This window comes from Ylistrum balloti, unplaced genomic scaffold, assembly GCF_031769215.1.
Source record: "Ylistrum balloti isolate Yb309-2 unplaced genomic scaffold, AGI_CSIRO_Ybal_v1 Utg372370, whole genome shotgun sequence".
In the NCBI taxonomy this organism is placed as follows: Eukaryota; Metazoa; Mollusca; class Bivalvia; order Pectinida; family Pectinidae; genus Ylistrum; species Ylistrum balloti.
The window spans coordinates 4,397-17,169 of NW_026783083.1; the positions used below are offsets into that span (position 1 = coordinate 4,397).

At 40.6% G+C, this 12,773-nt stretch overlaps 5 protein-coding genes across 5 annotated transcripts; 3 read left to right on the forward strand and 2 right to left on the reverse strand.

Annotated features, from left to right (window-relative positions):
- Positions 1 to 4,467: 4,467 nt before the first annotated feature.
- On the reverse strand, positions 4,468 to 5,040 carry LOC132564582 (type II methyltransferase M.HindIII-like). The gene has a single exon (XM_060229233.1). It carries the CDS (start codon positions 5,038 to 5,040, stop codon positions 4,468 to 4,470), a length of 573 nt encoding a protein of 190 aa, XP_060085216.1.
- Positions 5,041 to 5,483: 443 nt separating this feature from the next.
- On the reverse strand, positions 5,484 to 6,647 carry LOC132564583 (galactokinase-like). The gene has a single exon (XM_060229234.1). It carries the CDS (start codon positions 6,645 to 6,647, stop codon positions 5,484 to 5,486), a length of 1,164 nt encoding a protein of 387 aa, XP_060085217.1.
- Positions 6,648 to 6,699: 52 nt separating this feature from the next.
- LOC132564584 (methionine--tRNA ligase-like) lies at positions 6,700 to 7,986 on the forward strand. The gene has a single exon (XM_060229235.1). The coding sequence runs from the start codon at positions 6,700 to 6,702 to the stop codon at positions 7,984 to 7,986; it is 1,287 nt and encodes a 428-aa protein (XP_060085218.1).
- Positions 7,987 to 8,033: 47 nt separating this feature from the next.
- LOC132564586 (methionine--tRNA ligase-like) lies at positions 8,034 to 8,969 on the forward strand. Its single transcript, XM_060229236.1, has one exon. The coding sequence runs from the start codon at positions 8,034 to 8,036 to the stop codon at positions 8,967 to 8,969; it is 936 nt and encodes a 311-aa protein (XP_060085219.1).
- Positions 8,970 to 10,985: 2,016 nt separating this feature from the next.
- On the forward strand, positions 10,986 to 12,389 carry LOC132564587 (glutamine synthetase-like). The gene has a single exon (XM_060229237.1). The coding sequence runs from the start codon at positions 10,986 to 10,988 to the stop codon at positions 12,387 to 12,389; it is 1,404 nt and encodes a 467-aa protein (XP_060085220.1).
- The last annotated feature ends 384 nt before the right edge of the window (positions 12,390 to 12,773 follow it).

Below are 12,773 nucleotides of genomic sequence, written 5' to 3' on the forward strand. Positions count from 1 at the left end.
TTATTGCAATGAAGAGAAACAGAAAGACTAGTAGAAGCAGTATACATACAATAATACGTATCATAGGTTCCTGTATCATAAAAAACAGTACATCGGCAATACGAGCAATGGAAAAAGGAGAAAGAAATACGTCTAGAATTGTGGATTGATGAAGACTGACATGCGAAAGAAAATAGAGTAGTGCAAAAAGCGTTACAATAGAGCTGAGTAGAATACATATATGTACTATAGGTCGTGTTTTTTCTATTTTCATGTACTTTACAGTATAGCATATATAAGCGTTTGTGAGAAGCGCAGTCATAGCACAAAAGAAACAAAAGCAGTGTTGTCATGGTATTTGTAAGCTAGGCATGGTACATGCTATGGTACATACTGTATAATGAGAATATGAAAACAGTACAAGGGACGATCACACACATAGTGCAAGAATTACACACAAGACACAGAACAGGTACCTTGTGTATCTCGTGTAACATCAAAAAAGCAGTAGTAGCGATTCTTCTCTTTATTGCTTTTTCCTCCCTGTTTTCTTGCTCGCAACAACGATCCGCAAAGGATACAAGCCTTCGAGTAGTGTTGAGTGCCAACCCCGACAGTTTAGACCCACAGAAAACATCCGCAACAATAACATCTCAAATAAATAACAATATATACGAGTCTCTTTTTCAAGCGGACGGAAATTCCTCGCTTGTACAAGAAACACGTATAGAAAACAATGGTCGTACATGGAAGCTTACTCTCAAAAAGGGTATACTCTTTCATCATGGAAAAGAATTGCAAGCAGAGGATGTGAAGGCAACATTCGAACGATTACAGGCAGAGGAAACACAGTCGCCCTTTTCTGGTCAATATGAGTACATAGAATCGTTACGCGTGCTTGATAGTCATAGTATTCAGTTACAATTATCAGAAGTCCACGCGGGTTTTCGTTCTCTTTTAAGTGCGCCCGAAAGCGTTATTTTGCCCAGCGATAAAATATATAGCGGTCACAATTTTGCTACCCAGCCTATAGGAACCGGCCCCTTTGCATTTTCTCAGTGGAAGCAAAATCAGGTAATTATTCTTACTAAAAACGCAGAGTACCCTCACCCAGCACATATTGATCGAATAGATTTTGTTGTAATAAAGGATATTGCAGCACAAATACAAGCCCTTGCTTATAAAGAAGTGGATATAGTACCTTACATAGGGCAACCCGAAAGACTACAATTGCAGAACAACAATGATATAAAAATTGTAGAAAAACCAGGATCTACTATATTGCTTCTTGCTTTCAATGTGCGAAGAAAAGAGTTATCTACCCCCGAAACGCGTAAGGCGTTTTCTCAGGCTATCGATAAATCTGCGGTAATAGATATAGCATACGATGGAGGAAGGGAACTAAATGTGTTTTGGCATTCCAACAGCGAGTATTTTCTTAACGACACGTCTTTTGAATATAATCAAAAGATGGCAAGAGAGTATTTTACACAGAACCCAATTGTAAGAGAGCTTCGCATTGCGGTTCCTAATGCCTTTGCTGCCCACATAAGAGCAGCAGAAATGTATCAGGAAATGCTAAGAGCAGTGGGGGTACGTACAAGCGTAGAAGAGCTAGATTGGGGTACCTGGCTTAGTAGGGTGTACAGAGGAGCAGACTTTGATATTACTGTTATAGGACATACAGGCAAGTTAGACCCCGACCAGCGTTTACGAAACTTTGGGAATGGTGAGTCATATGTGGGGTGGCGAAACAGTGAATATAGAGACTTAGTAGACGCAGCGCGCACAGAGTTTGATTCTCAAAAACGCATAGCCCTGTATAAGCAAGCGTTAAAGATTATGACCGACGAGCATCCCTTTCTTTTTGTAGCAGAAAACGAAGTGCAGTTTGCAGTGCGTACCCGAGTAAGTGATTTTCATTTTGATACGGTGCTAGAACGCTACGATTTTCGCAATACCATGCTAGAATAAGCATACGAACTACTATTACAATGGCATCTCATGCATCTATACGTAACTCCATTGCTTTTCTCTGCTTTTTTCTTCTTTTTTTTCTTCCGTACATACTCCCTATCGATCCTCAGGGGCAGAATTTAGAGCATCGTTTAGTAGCTCCAACATTGGGAATATCCACTGGGGACAGATTTCTTTGGGCGGAATATAGCATCACGAGTGCTTTTTGCGGTAAGCAATGCTATAGTACTTTCTGTGCTTACAGTGTTTACAGCACTGTGCCTAGGTTTGGGTGTAGCAATCCTTACTCTTATGCTGGGAAAACGTTGCCTGTACATCGTAGATATATGTGCAAATTGTGTGCTTGCAATACCGGTGCTCCTTGTGTGCCTTGCTATTGCAGCGCGAACCGGAGGGGGTACGCATACTGTTGTAATAGGGCAACTGCTAGCGTTTACCCCGCTTGTGTATCGGGTTAGTAGTAGAGAATTACTTTCACATCAGCATACGCAGCATCTTAGTATTGCAAGGGATTTAGGACTAAGCAGCTGGCGAATTATAATAAAACACCAACTTCCCTCACTAAGACCTAAGTTATACAAGCAACTACCTTCCCTTATATCAATTTCTATAAGCATAGAAGCGGGGTTAAGTTACCTTGGTCTTGGTCTTCGTCGCCCACATCCTAGTTTAGGAAATCTACTCTATGATGCTCGCAATTATATTTCTATTGCACCATGGTATATTACTAGCGTTCTTGTGGCTATATCCGCTCTGCTGTTCCTTGTTATCTTATCAACACAAAACAAGCACAGATGATCTAAGTTCTTATTTTTTGCTATACTCAATATATCTATGTTTACTGTTTCTAATGTGAGCTTCTCTTTTTCTGATAAGAAACTTTTTGATGATGTAAACCTTGTGTTTCACGAGGGAAATACATATGGTGTAATAGGAGCGAATGGTGCTGGTAAATCTACATTTCTTCGCTTGCTTGCTGGAGATTTGGACTGCGATACTGGCTCTATCAATACGCAGGGCTCAATGCGCATTGCGGTGCTTAGGCAGGATCAGAACATGTTTGATGCACATTCTGTGCAGGAAACGGTCTATATGGGTCATACAGAGCTATACAGTGTTATGAAGAAGAGAGACGAGATATACCAGAAGGTAGATTTTACAGAAGAAGACGGATTAAAGGTTGCTGAGTACGAAGAGGAGTTTGCAAGTATGGGTGGATGGGAGACAGAGTCAGAAGTCGGCATACTACTTAAGGGGTTAGGGCTTGGGGATGCTATTATGGAGAAAAAGATGCAGGATCTAGAGCCTTCAGAAAAGGTGAGGGTTCTATTAGCACAAGCTTTATTTGCCAACCCTGATATACTACTTATGGACGAGCCCACCAACGGGTTAGATATAGAATCTATTCGTTGGCTAGAAGATTTTCTCCTCAAGTTTCAAAATATTGCAATAATTGTTTCGCATAACCGTCATTTTCTTAATATGGTAAGCACCCATATTTTAGATATAGATTTTACTTCTATACGATCGTATGTGGGAAATTACGATTTTTGGTTTGAGGCAAGTCAGCTTATGCAGAAACAAAAACGATTAGAAGAAAAGAGATCAGATAAATTGAAGGAGCAGTTACAGGAGTTCATACAGCGATTTTCCTCCCACAAGGCACGTGCTAAGCAGGCAACTTCAAGGAAAAAACTCTTAGAAAAGCTCGATGTTGACCAGTTACCCCAATCAACGCGACGCTTTCCGTATTTTCACTTCGATGTAGAGAGGGAATGCGGAAAATTTGTACTCGAAGTAAAGGACGTGGAAATAGCTTCCGAGGAAGAGCGGCTTCTGCAAAAATTTTCATTGCGAGTAGAGCAGGGGCAGAAAATAGCGTTTGTTGGATCTATGAACATTGTCAAAAAAGCATTGTTTGAAATGTTAGCAGGCACGCTTACTGTAGAGCAGGGGAGCATAGCATGGGGACAAACGATACAGCACAACTACTATCCAAGCGATAACTCAGATTTCTTTACAGAAGACGTACATATTTTTGATTGGCTCAAATCCTTTACCAATTCTACAGACGATCAATATATACGGGGGTTCTTAGGAAGGTTGCTTTTTAGTGGTGATGATATATTTAAGTCTGTTCAGGTTCTTTCTGGGGGAGAAAAAGCACGTTGCATGTATTCGAAAATTATGCTAAGCTCTCCTAATGTTATTATCTTAGATGAACCAACAAACCACCTCGATTTAGAGGCGATTTCATCCTTAAATGATGCTCTTATCAAATTTAAGGGGGTGCTACTTTTCAATTCTCATGACCAACAGCTTATAGAAACTGTTGCGAACAGAATTATCGAGTTCACCCCAAATGGTGTTATTGATAAATTAATGAGCTTTTCTGATTACCTTGAAGATGCTAAGGTGCAAGGTTTGCGAGATGAGATGTATAACAATACAGACGAAAAAATGTTTCTCTAGGAATGCGTGTAGCTTTCTTGCAAAGACTGTGAACAAAGTTTAATAAGCAAACCCAGCCCTTGCTACTTCCTTTTGTATTCTTTCTCTTGCAATGCTCGTGTATTTTGATTCTAGTTCGTATCCTATTACTTTTCTTTTACTTTTGTAACATGCTACAGCAGTGCTACCACTTCCTATAAATGGGTCTAGTACTGTTTGCCCCTCCTGAGTAAAGATCTTTATAAGATGTTCTAATAATGCTACTGGTTTTTGTGTAGGATGTCCGTGTTTGTCTTTTTTTTCTGTTTTCTCTACTTTCAGTACATTCGATGGAAAGTGGCCATCCATAGTAATACTTGTATCAATAAGCCCCACAGCCCATTTGTCAAAATTGTTTATAAATGTTCCTTCTAATGGTTTTTGTGCGAGCATTAGTGGCTCAAAGGCTGGTTTTAGTTGGGGGGTCTTTCTTCCATTGATTTTATTTTTTAGCCTCTCCTTTTCTTTCTGTGGTATGGGTTTTTTGTCTATAAAGTGATCTAGGGTAAATGCCTTTGCCTGTGCGCGTTTGGTGTAGTGCCACGCAAGCATATCTTTAATCCAAAATCCTGCATCCTCACTTGCCACTGTCATTCTTTGGTACAACCTTCCTTGGCTAAAAGAAATAAAAAAAGCACCTGGTACTAACACTCTGTATATTTCTTTTGCTAGTTTGGAAAAAAACTTTCCAAAGGATATACTCTGCTGTGGGCTAAATTTCATTCCCGATGGGAGGTGGGAAATAGTATTGCTGTTGGTGCTTTTAATTTTTTTGTCATTCCATGTGTCATCTAATTTGTCAATAAAATAAGGTGGGTCTGTTAGTACCATGTGTACTGAGTTATCAGGAAGTGTGGGCAAGAAGAGAAAGCAATCCCCCGTCTTTATTTGTATGTTGGTGTGTAAAGCGCTGTTGTTAATGAGAAGTCGTCCTTATGAGGTATGCAATGAGGGTGCAATAGTGTTGAGTTATAAAAAGCATACCACTATAATACCATAATTGCAGTGAATTGTAGTGCATAGAGTTATGGTGCTTGCTAAGGAACAGTAAGCTCTGCTAGTATTCGTGCTTCTTTGTGCTGAGCTAGTATAGCATTTCGTAGTTTTTCTTTCTTGTGTTCGTGCACAAGCAGTACAATAGCCCCACCAAACCCACCACCAGTAATGCGAGCCCCTAAGGCCCCATGAGCAAGTGATTCTTCGCAGAGTATGTCTATTTCAGGGATAGAACATTGGTAGAGGTCTCTTTGCGAGATATGGCTTGTGTTCATACATTCTGCGAATACCTGTATGTCACCATCAATAAGTGCTGCATACGCATCTCTTACCCGCTTGTTTTCTTGCACAACGTGTTCCACGCGCTTGCATAGTATTGTGTCCTGTAATGTGTGTGATTGCAGATCTTGCACAGATAGTTGACTAAGAGATGCTATATGCAGTTGTTTGCATGCTTCTTGGCACTGTGCGAAGCGTGTCTTGTAGCCCCCATCTCCCTCTGCTAATCTATGAGATATCCCTGAGAATACTACAAGAAATACATGATTCTTAAAGAGCGGGGCAGGTTCATAGCTAGGCTGCTTCTGGTCGTAAAAATTAATACAAAGCGCATGGTTTTCAAACGCTAGGCTTATCACCATCTGATCCATCAACCCACAAGGAAGCCCTATGTACTCATTTTCGGCACGTTGTGCCATAGTTGCTATTGTCATGTCGCCTATTTCTATAGAGAGGAGTGTTTTTACTACTCGTATTAGCGCTACCTCTAGTGCTGCAGAGCTTGAAATGCCTGCGCCAGCCGGAATAGAGGAGTGTATGTACAAAGCAAGACCGGGGAGAGGACCACGAATGTGTTTCTTTACTTCTCGTAAAGAAGCTATAACATAGTCGGTCCACATTCCTCTTTTTTTCTCTAAAAGAGATAGTGTGTGTGTTGTGCCTACAGCACGCCCGCTATCTTCTTGTTCTTCAAATGTGCTACATACAACGACTGTGTCCTCTGGTACGCTGCTGTGTATAGCGGCAGCAACATTTGTTGTAAGTGGCAGCAGTGTAGGAAGCACGAGCCCATTATTGTAGTCGGTATGCTCACCGATTAAGTTAACCCTAGCATGTGCGGATGCTATGCTCTGTGCTTTATACCCATATTGCGTATTGAATGCATGTTCTATATCTATATTACTTTTCTTAGTATCTGCACTCATAGAAATATGATACTATAAAGATAGAATACATGCCATAGAGCACACGATTGCAATGAAGAAAAAACGTCTCGTCACATCGGCGCTACCTTATGTTAATAATGTTCCACACCTTGGTAATCTTATTCAAGTGTTATCTGCGGATGCCTACGCTCGTTATTCGAGAAGCAAGGGGCATGAGACGCTCTATATTTGTGGCACAGATGAATACGGCACAGCCACAGAAACAAAAGCATTAGAGCAGGGAATAAGCCCTCAAGAACTATGTTCAAAGTACTATAACATCCATAAGGAGATATATAAGTGGTTTGAAATTGGTTTTGACAGGTTTGGAAGGACTTCCACTCCCCAGCAAACACAGATAGTGCAGAGCATTTTTTGGAATTTGCATACAAATGGATATATAGAAACAAAAACAGTAGAGCAGTTTTATTCTGAAAAAAGCAAGATGTTTCTTGCAGATCGTTACATTATGGGGACCTGCCCTAAGTGTGGATATCAGCAAGCTCGCGGAGATCAATGTGAAGATTGCGGGTCGCTACTTGACCCCACTCAACTTATAAACCCCCTGAGTAAAATTGATAATACAAGCCCCGTATTAAGAAGTAGCACACATCTGTATATTAATCTCCCTAAGATACGTCCTATGCTTGAGAAATGGCTCAATACGAAAAAGCATACTTGGTCGCATAATGCTATAAAAATGACCGAAGCTTGGATGAGAGATGGTCTAAAATCGAGAGCAATTACTAGAGATCTTAAATGGGGCATTCCCGTGCCCCTGGAGGGGTTTACCGACAAGGTATTCTATGTATGGTTTGATGCACCTATTGGGTATATATCTATCAGTGCCTGCCATAGCGATGCATGGAGAGAGTGGTGGAACAAGCCAGAGGAAGTTGAGCTTGTGCAGTTTATTGGTAAAGACAATATTCCTTTTCATACGGTTATCTTTCCTGCTTCACTTTTAGGGAGCGGTGAAACGTGGACCTTGCTTCATAGCATATCCTCCACAGAATATCTAAACTACGAAGGGGGCGCCTTCTCTAAGAGCATGGGGAGGGGCGTTTTTGGTAATGATGTAGTGGAAATTGGTCTAGATGTAGACATATGGCGTTTTTATCTCTTTTTTAATAGACCCGAGAATTCGGATTTTACTTTTACTTGGCGAGATTTCCAAGAAACAATCAACTCAGAGCTAATAAATAATTTTGCAAATTTTGCTCATAAATTCTTGCGTTCCACCATAAGTATATTGGAGAGGAACTTGTGCAGGAGGATATATTTCCCACTGAAAGTGAGAAAATATGGGCAGATATACAAAAAAAAGAAGCAGAGATAGAGCATTATTTTGAGAATACAGAATTAAGAAATGCATGTAGAGCCGTTATGAGTCTTTCTGATTATGGCAATAAGCTATTTCAATCTATGGAGCCATGGAAGTTACGTACCCATGATATGCCTAAAACACAATGGCTTATGCGCAATTTAGTGTACCTCCTACGCGATCTTGCGATACTTATAGAGCCATTTACCCCTACTTTTTCCAATAGCATATTACGAAGTCTGTACCCCAACAACAGTTCCCGTGTTGCTGTTATAGCAGAAAACGAGGAGAACACTACAGAACTTTACAAGCAATACTATACGCACTTTCATTGGGGGCTATTATGCCACCGAGATGGTATTACGCACATGGATACATTAGGGCATCTCTTGCAGAGGCTAGAGGATGATACAATTGCACGGCTTAGCAAGAAATATATTGGAACACAGGAGAAACATATGCAAAGCGAAAATAAGCAAGAAAGTGAAATCTCAAAAACAGCAGCGGAGCTATTTGCAGGAAAAGTAGAGCTCCGTATTGCTAAAATTCTTGAGGTAGAAGCACACCCAGAAGCTGACACGCTCTATATCCTTCGTTTGGACGACGGGACAGAAGAAGGAAGATGTATAGTAAGCGGGCTTCGATACCACTACGCAGAGGAAGAACTACAAGGAAAAAAGATTATAATAGTGGCGAATCTTAAGCCCGCCAAGTTTCGGGGTGTGCGTAGCAATGGGATGCTCCTTGCTGTAGAGTCTGAAGAACCCCCAGGCACTAAACGTTTAGAGGTATTATTTGCAGACGAGTTTCAGGTGGGGTCCCAGGTACTTCCCAAAGGGGGTGTGGGGGCAGAGGGATATACACAGCTCAAGATAGACAAGTTTGCAGACTTTAGCATCGTAGCATCTAAGCATAAGGTGGAAATAGATGGAGTTCCCCTTGCTGTAGGTGAAGAGGAGCTACGAACAAAAAACATATCAGATGGCAGGGTGGGCTAGCACCACTTCTGTATAAGTTACAGCACTGCTTTGATGTGCTTTCTATAAACTGTGCTTTTGTACACCTCGCGATAAGAGCATGAGTACATTGTTATCTATGACAGAACAAGACATACAAATAGAGAAAATAGACCCAGCAGCTGTGGAGAGCGCGTACATGCATCACAGTGCCATGTGGGGGGAGCTAAAACAGAGTGTGGGGTGGAAGCAGCATGCGTTTCGACAGCACACATATAAAGAACTTGAAAGCGATGTACTACTCTTAGTAAAAAAAAATACCTCTGCTTGGGTATTTTGCATATTGCGCTGATGGTTTTCTTCCTATAAGTGCTATTCGATGTTGTGCTGTGGAAGAAAACAGAAACAATACACAAGCATACAGCACGTGCAACGCAGAAGTAGAGCTATCTCATATAGAACAGGGCACTGTTCAAGCTCTTTGCGTGCTTATGGGTATATACAAAGCGCTACAAACCGAATACAATGACAGACTCTTTGCGTTACGCTGGGACATGCCAAGTGTATTAGCAATGAATCATGCAAAAGCCGAAGTATTTGCTAGCAGGGTGTTTTTTCAAAAGATACACTTTAGTCTTACAAAAACATGCCCAAGATCTTATATATCATATACTGTATCACAAAAAAGTTTTGTACAGGCTCCAACAACTGTTCTTGTACCACTTATGGGTAAGGGAGAAAAAACAGAGATACAGGTATTAGGTAAAGATGAGCTGTTGGCGTCTTTTAAGCAAAAAACACGTTACAATATCCGCGTAGCGCAAAAACATGGAGTGCGTGTACAGAGCAATATTAGCCTAGATGCTTTTTTTACACTACTTGAGGAAACCGCTCTAAGAAATGGCATAGCCATACATTCCTTGCGCTACTTTAAGAGCATGCAGAAGGCAGTAGCTAAGAGCAAGGATATGAAATTACTCTGCTATGGGGCATTTCTAGGGGAAATATTGCTTGCTGCAGCTCTTGTATTGTATGTTGTACCTAGCAAGAACGACGCAGGGTATGCTGTGTATCTCTATGGAGCTTCGAGCGGGAGACATAGAAACGTTATGCCAACCTACCAGTTGCATTGGCAGATACTTCTAGAACTACAAAGAATGAACTGTGCATATTACGATTTCTTTGGCGTCGCTCGTTCTTCTCGTGTACGTGATAGGATGCATGGTTTGTATAGATTCAAAACTGGATTTTCTAAAACGCTGTGGGTAAGGCCTTGCGCCTTTCATATAGGAGGTGGTAACATTCTTGCCCGAGTAAGAGGCTATATTTTTACTTTGTTAGAGTTTATACGAAGATACTATTTTTTTGTGTTAAAAAAGAAACTACGATGGAAACGGAAGATACGAGAGTAATACAACAACGCATTAAGCGAACTATCTTTATCGATGCCGATGCGTGTAAAAGAAACATAAGGGAGTACCTTATTGCATTTGTCGAGCGAGAGGCACAGGAAGGAGTAGAACTTACGATTGTAGCAGATAGAACTATAACACTTCCTTCTAATAGTAAAAGTGTTTTTGTTCTTGTTCAAAGTGACACTGATGCAGCAGATACATATATAGTAAAACATGCGAGAGTAGGAGATCTCGTTATCACGCGTGACACTGCCCTAGCAGAGCGTCTATTACATAAGCTGGTGCTTGTTGTATCAGATGCCGGGGAGCAATATGAACAACAAAACATATCAGGAAGAAGAAAAATGGCAGGTATACGCAAAGAGGCACGTCGCTACATGGAAGATAAATTAACAATGGGCTTACTCCAACGACAGAAGGCAGAGAAGAAATCTTTTCTACATTTTACTCGTCTTATACAGCAATGGCTTTTGTACAAAAAAGAGCTGTAATGTGCAATGGGCTTTTGATATAACGCAAAAAACAAAAAATTGTTTCATTTTAGCATATAAGCCCTTGCATAGAAAACCCGTGTATCATATAATAAATACATAAAAGAAAATAATAGAAGCATAAATTACATTTATGTAGTAAGGGAGATAATATGAATTCAAATGAGTTGATGTCGCATATCAAAGAAAACAATATTGAATATGTAGATATACAGTTTGGTGATATCTTTGGAAGATTACACCATATTACTTTGATAGCAAAAGAGCTAGACGAAGGTAAACTAGAAGAGGGTATTCCTTTTGATGGTTCTTCGATCCGTGCATGGCAAGGCATTGAAAAATCAGATATGCTTTTTATACCTGATCTTAAAACTATGTTTATTGACCCATTCCGTTCGAGGAAAACCCTCATATTATATGGAGATATTGTTGATCCTAGAACGGGTGAGTTGTATAACAAATCTCCAAGAAGTATAGCAAAACGTGCATCAGAGTACTTAAAGAGTACAGGAACAGGAGATAAGGTGTTTTTTGGTCCAGAACCAGAGTTCTTTCTCTTTGATAGTGCAAATTATGAGGTAAGTAGTAATAGAGCAATGTATGAGGTAGATACTTCTGAGGGGCCCTGGAATTCTGGCTTGGATATTGGAGCGCATGGAAATGCCATTCAGGCAAAGGAAGGGTATCTTCCTAGCTCCCCCCAAGACAGCTGTACAGATCTTCGATCTGAGATTACCAGCAATATGCAGGCTATGGGGCTTACAGTATACTTGCATCACCATGAGGTAGCTACAGCACAAGCAGAAATAGGGGTAAAATTTGACGAGGGGATGTATAGTGGAGATATAGTACATAAATATAAGTACGCAGTAAAAAACACAGCACACCAACATGGGAAAACTGCAACATTTATGCCTAAGACGCTTTTTGGAGACAATGGAAGTGGTATGCATGTGCATATGTCTATTTGGAAAGAGGAAAAGAATCTTTTTGCAGGAGATAAGTACGCCAACCTCTCTCAGACCGCGCTCTATGCAATAGGAGGTTTACTTAAGCATGGAAGAGCGCTCCAAGCGTTTACCAATCCCACAGTCAATAGTTTTCGAAGACTCGTTCCTGGATACGAGGCTCCTGTGCGTTTAGCATATAGCGCAGCAAACAGATCTGCAGCGATACGTATTCCGTATGTAAAAAGTGAGAAAGCAAGGCGTTTTGAATTTCGTTGTGGTGATGCATCTGGAAGCCCCTATCTTTCTTTCGCCGCACTGACAATGGCTATGATAGATGGTATTAGAAACCAGGTTGATCCAGGTGACGCAATGGATAGAAACATCTATGACCTTCCACCTGAACAGTTAAAGGGTATTCCTTCTACCTGCCAGAACCTAGAAGAGGCATTGGATGAAATGGTAAAAAGCAAGGATTTTCTTACCGCAGGGGATGTTTTTAGTGAAGATTTTATCGATTCGTATGTATCGTATAAGAAAGAAAACGAAATTGAACCCATGAAGCTGTACCCTACAGCACTAGAGTATCAGCTGTATTATACATGCTAACACAATAAGAATCTATATTACTTGCTATAGCTTACTACCGCTTGCTATTGCAAGTAATAGCCATGCAAATACACCTGCATTGTGTACGAAAGCTGTACGTGCTTTATAATGCTATAACGCTATAATGTTACATCATAGCAACTGTTTTATACCGCTAGTACTATGTAGTTATATATACACTGCACTACGAGAATTGCTGTGGTGCTAACACGTAGTGTAGGTGGTGTTGAGTTTAGTTGCATATTCTTTAAGTATCTGTTCTTGCGTACGTTTTACTTGCTTATTCTACACGAGTAGGGCTATGGGTATAGCAGTTCCTTGCTTGCACGAATGATGTAGTCGTCGGTCATGCCTGCTATAAAGTCGATAAGCAACTGCTTTTTG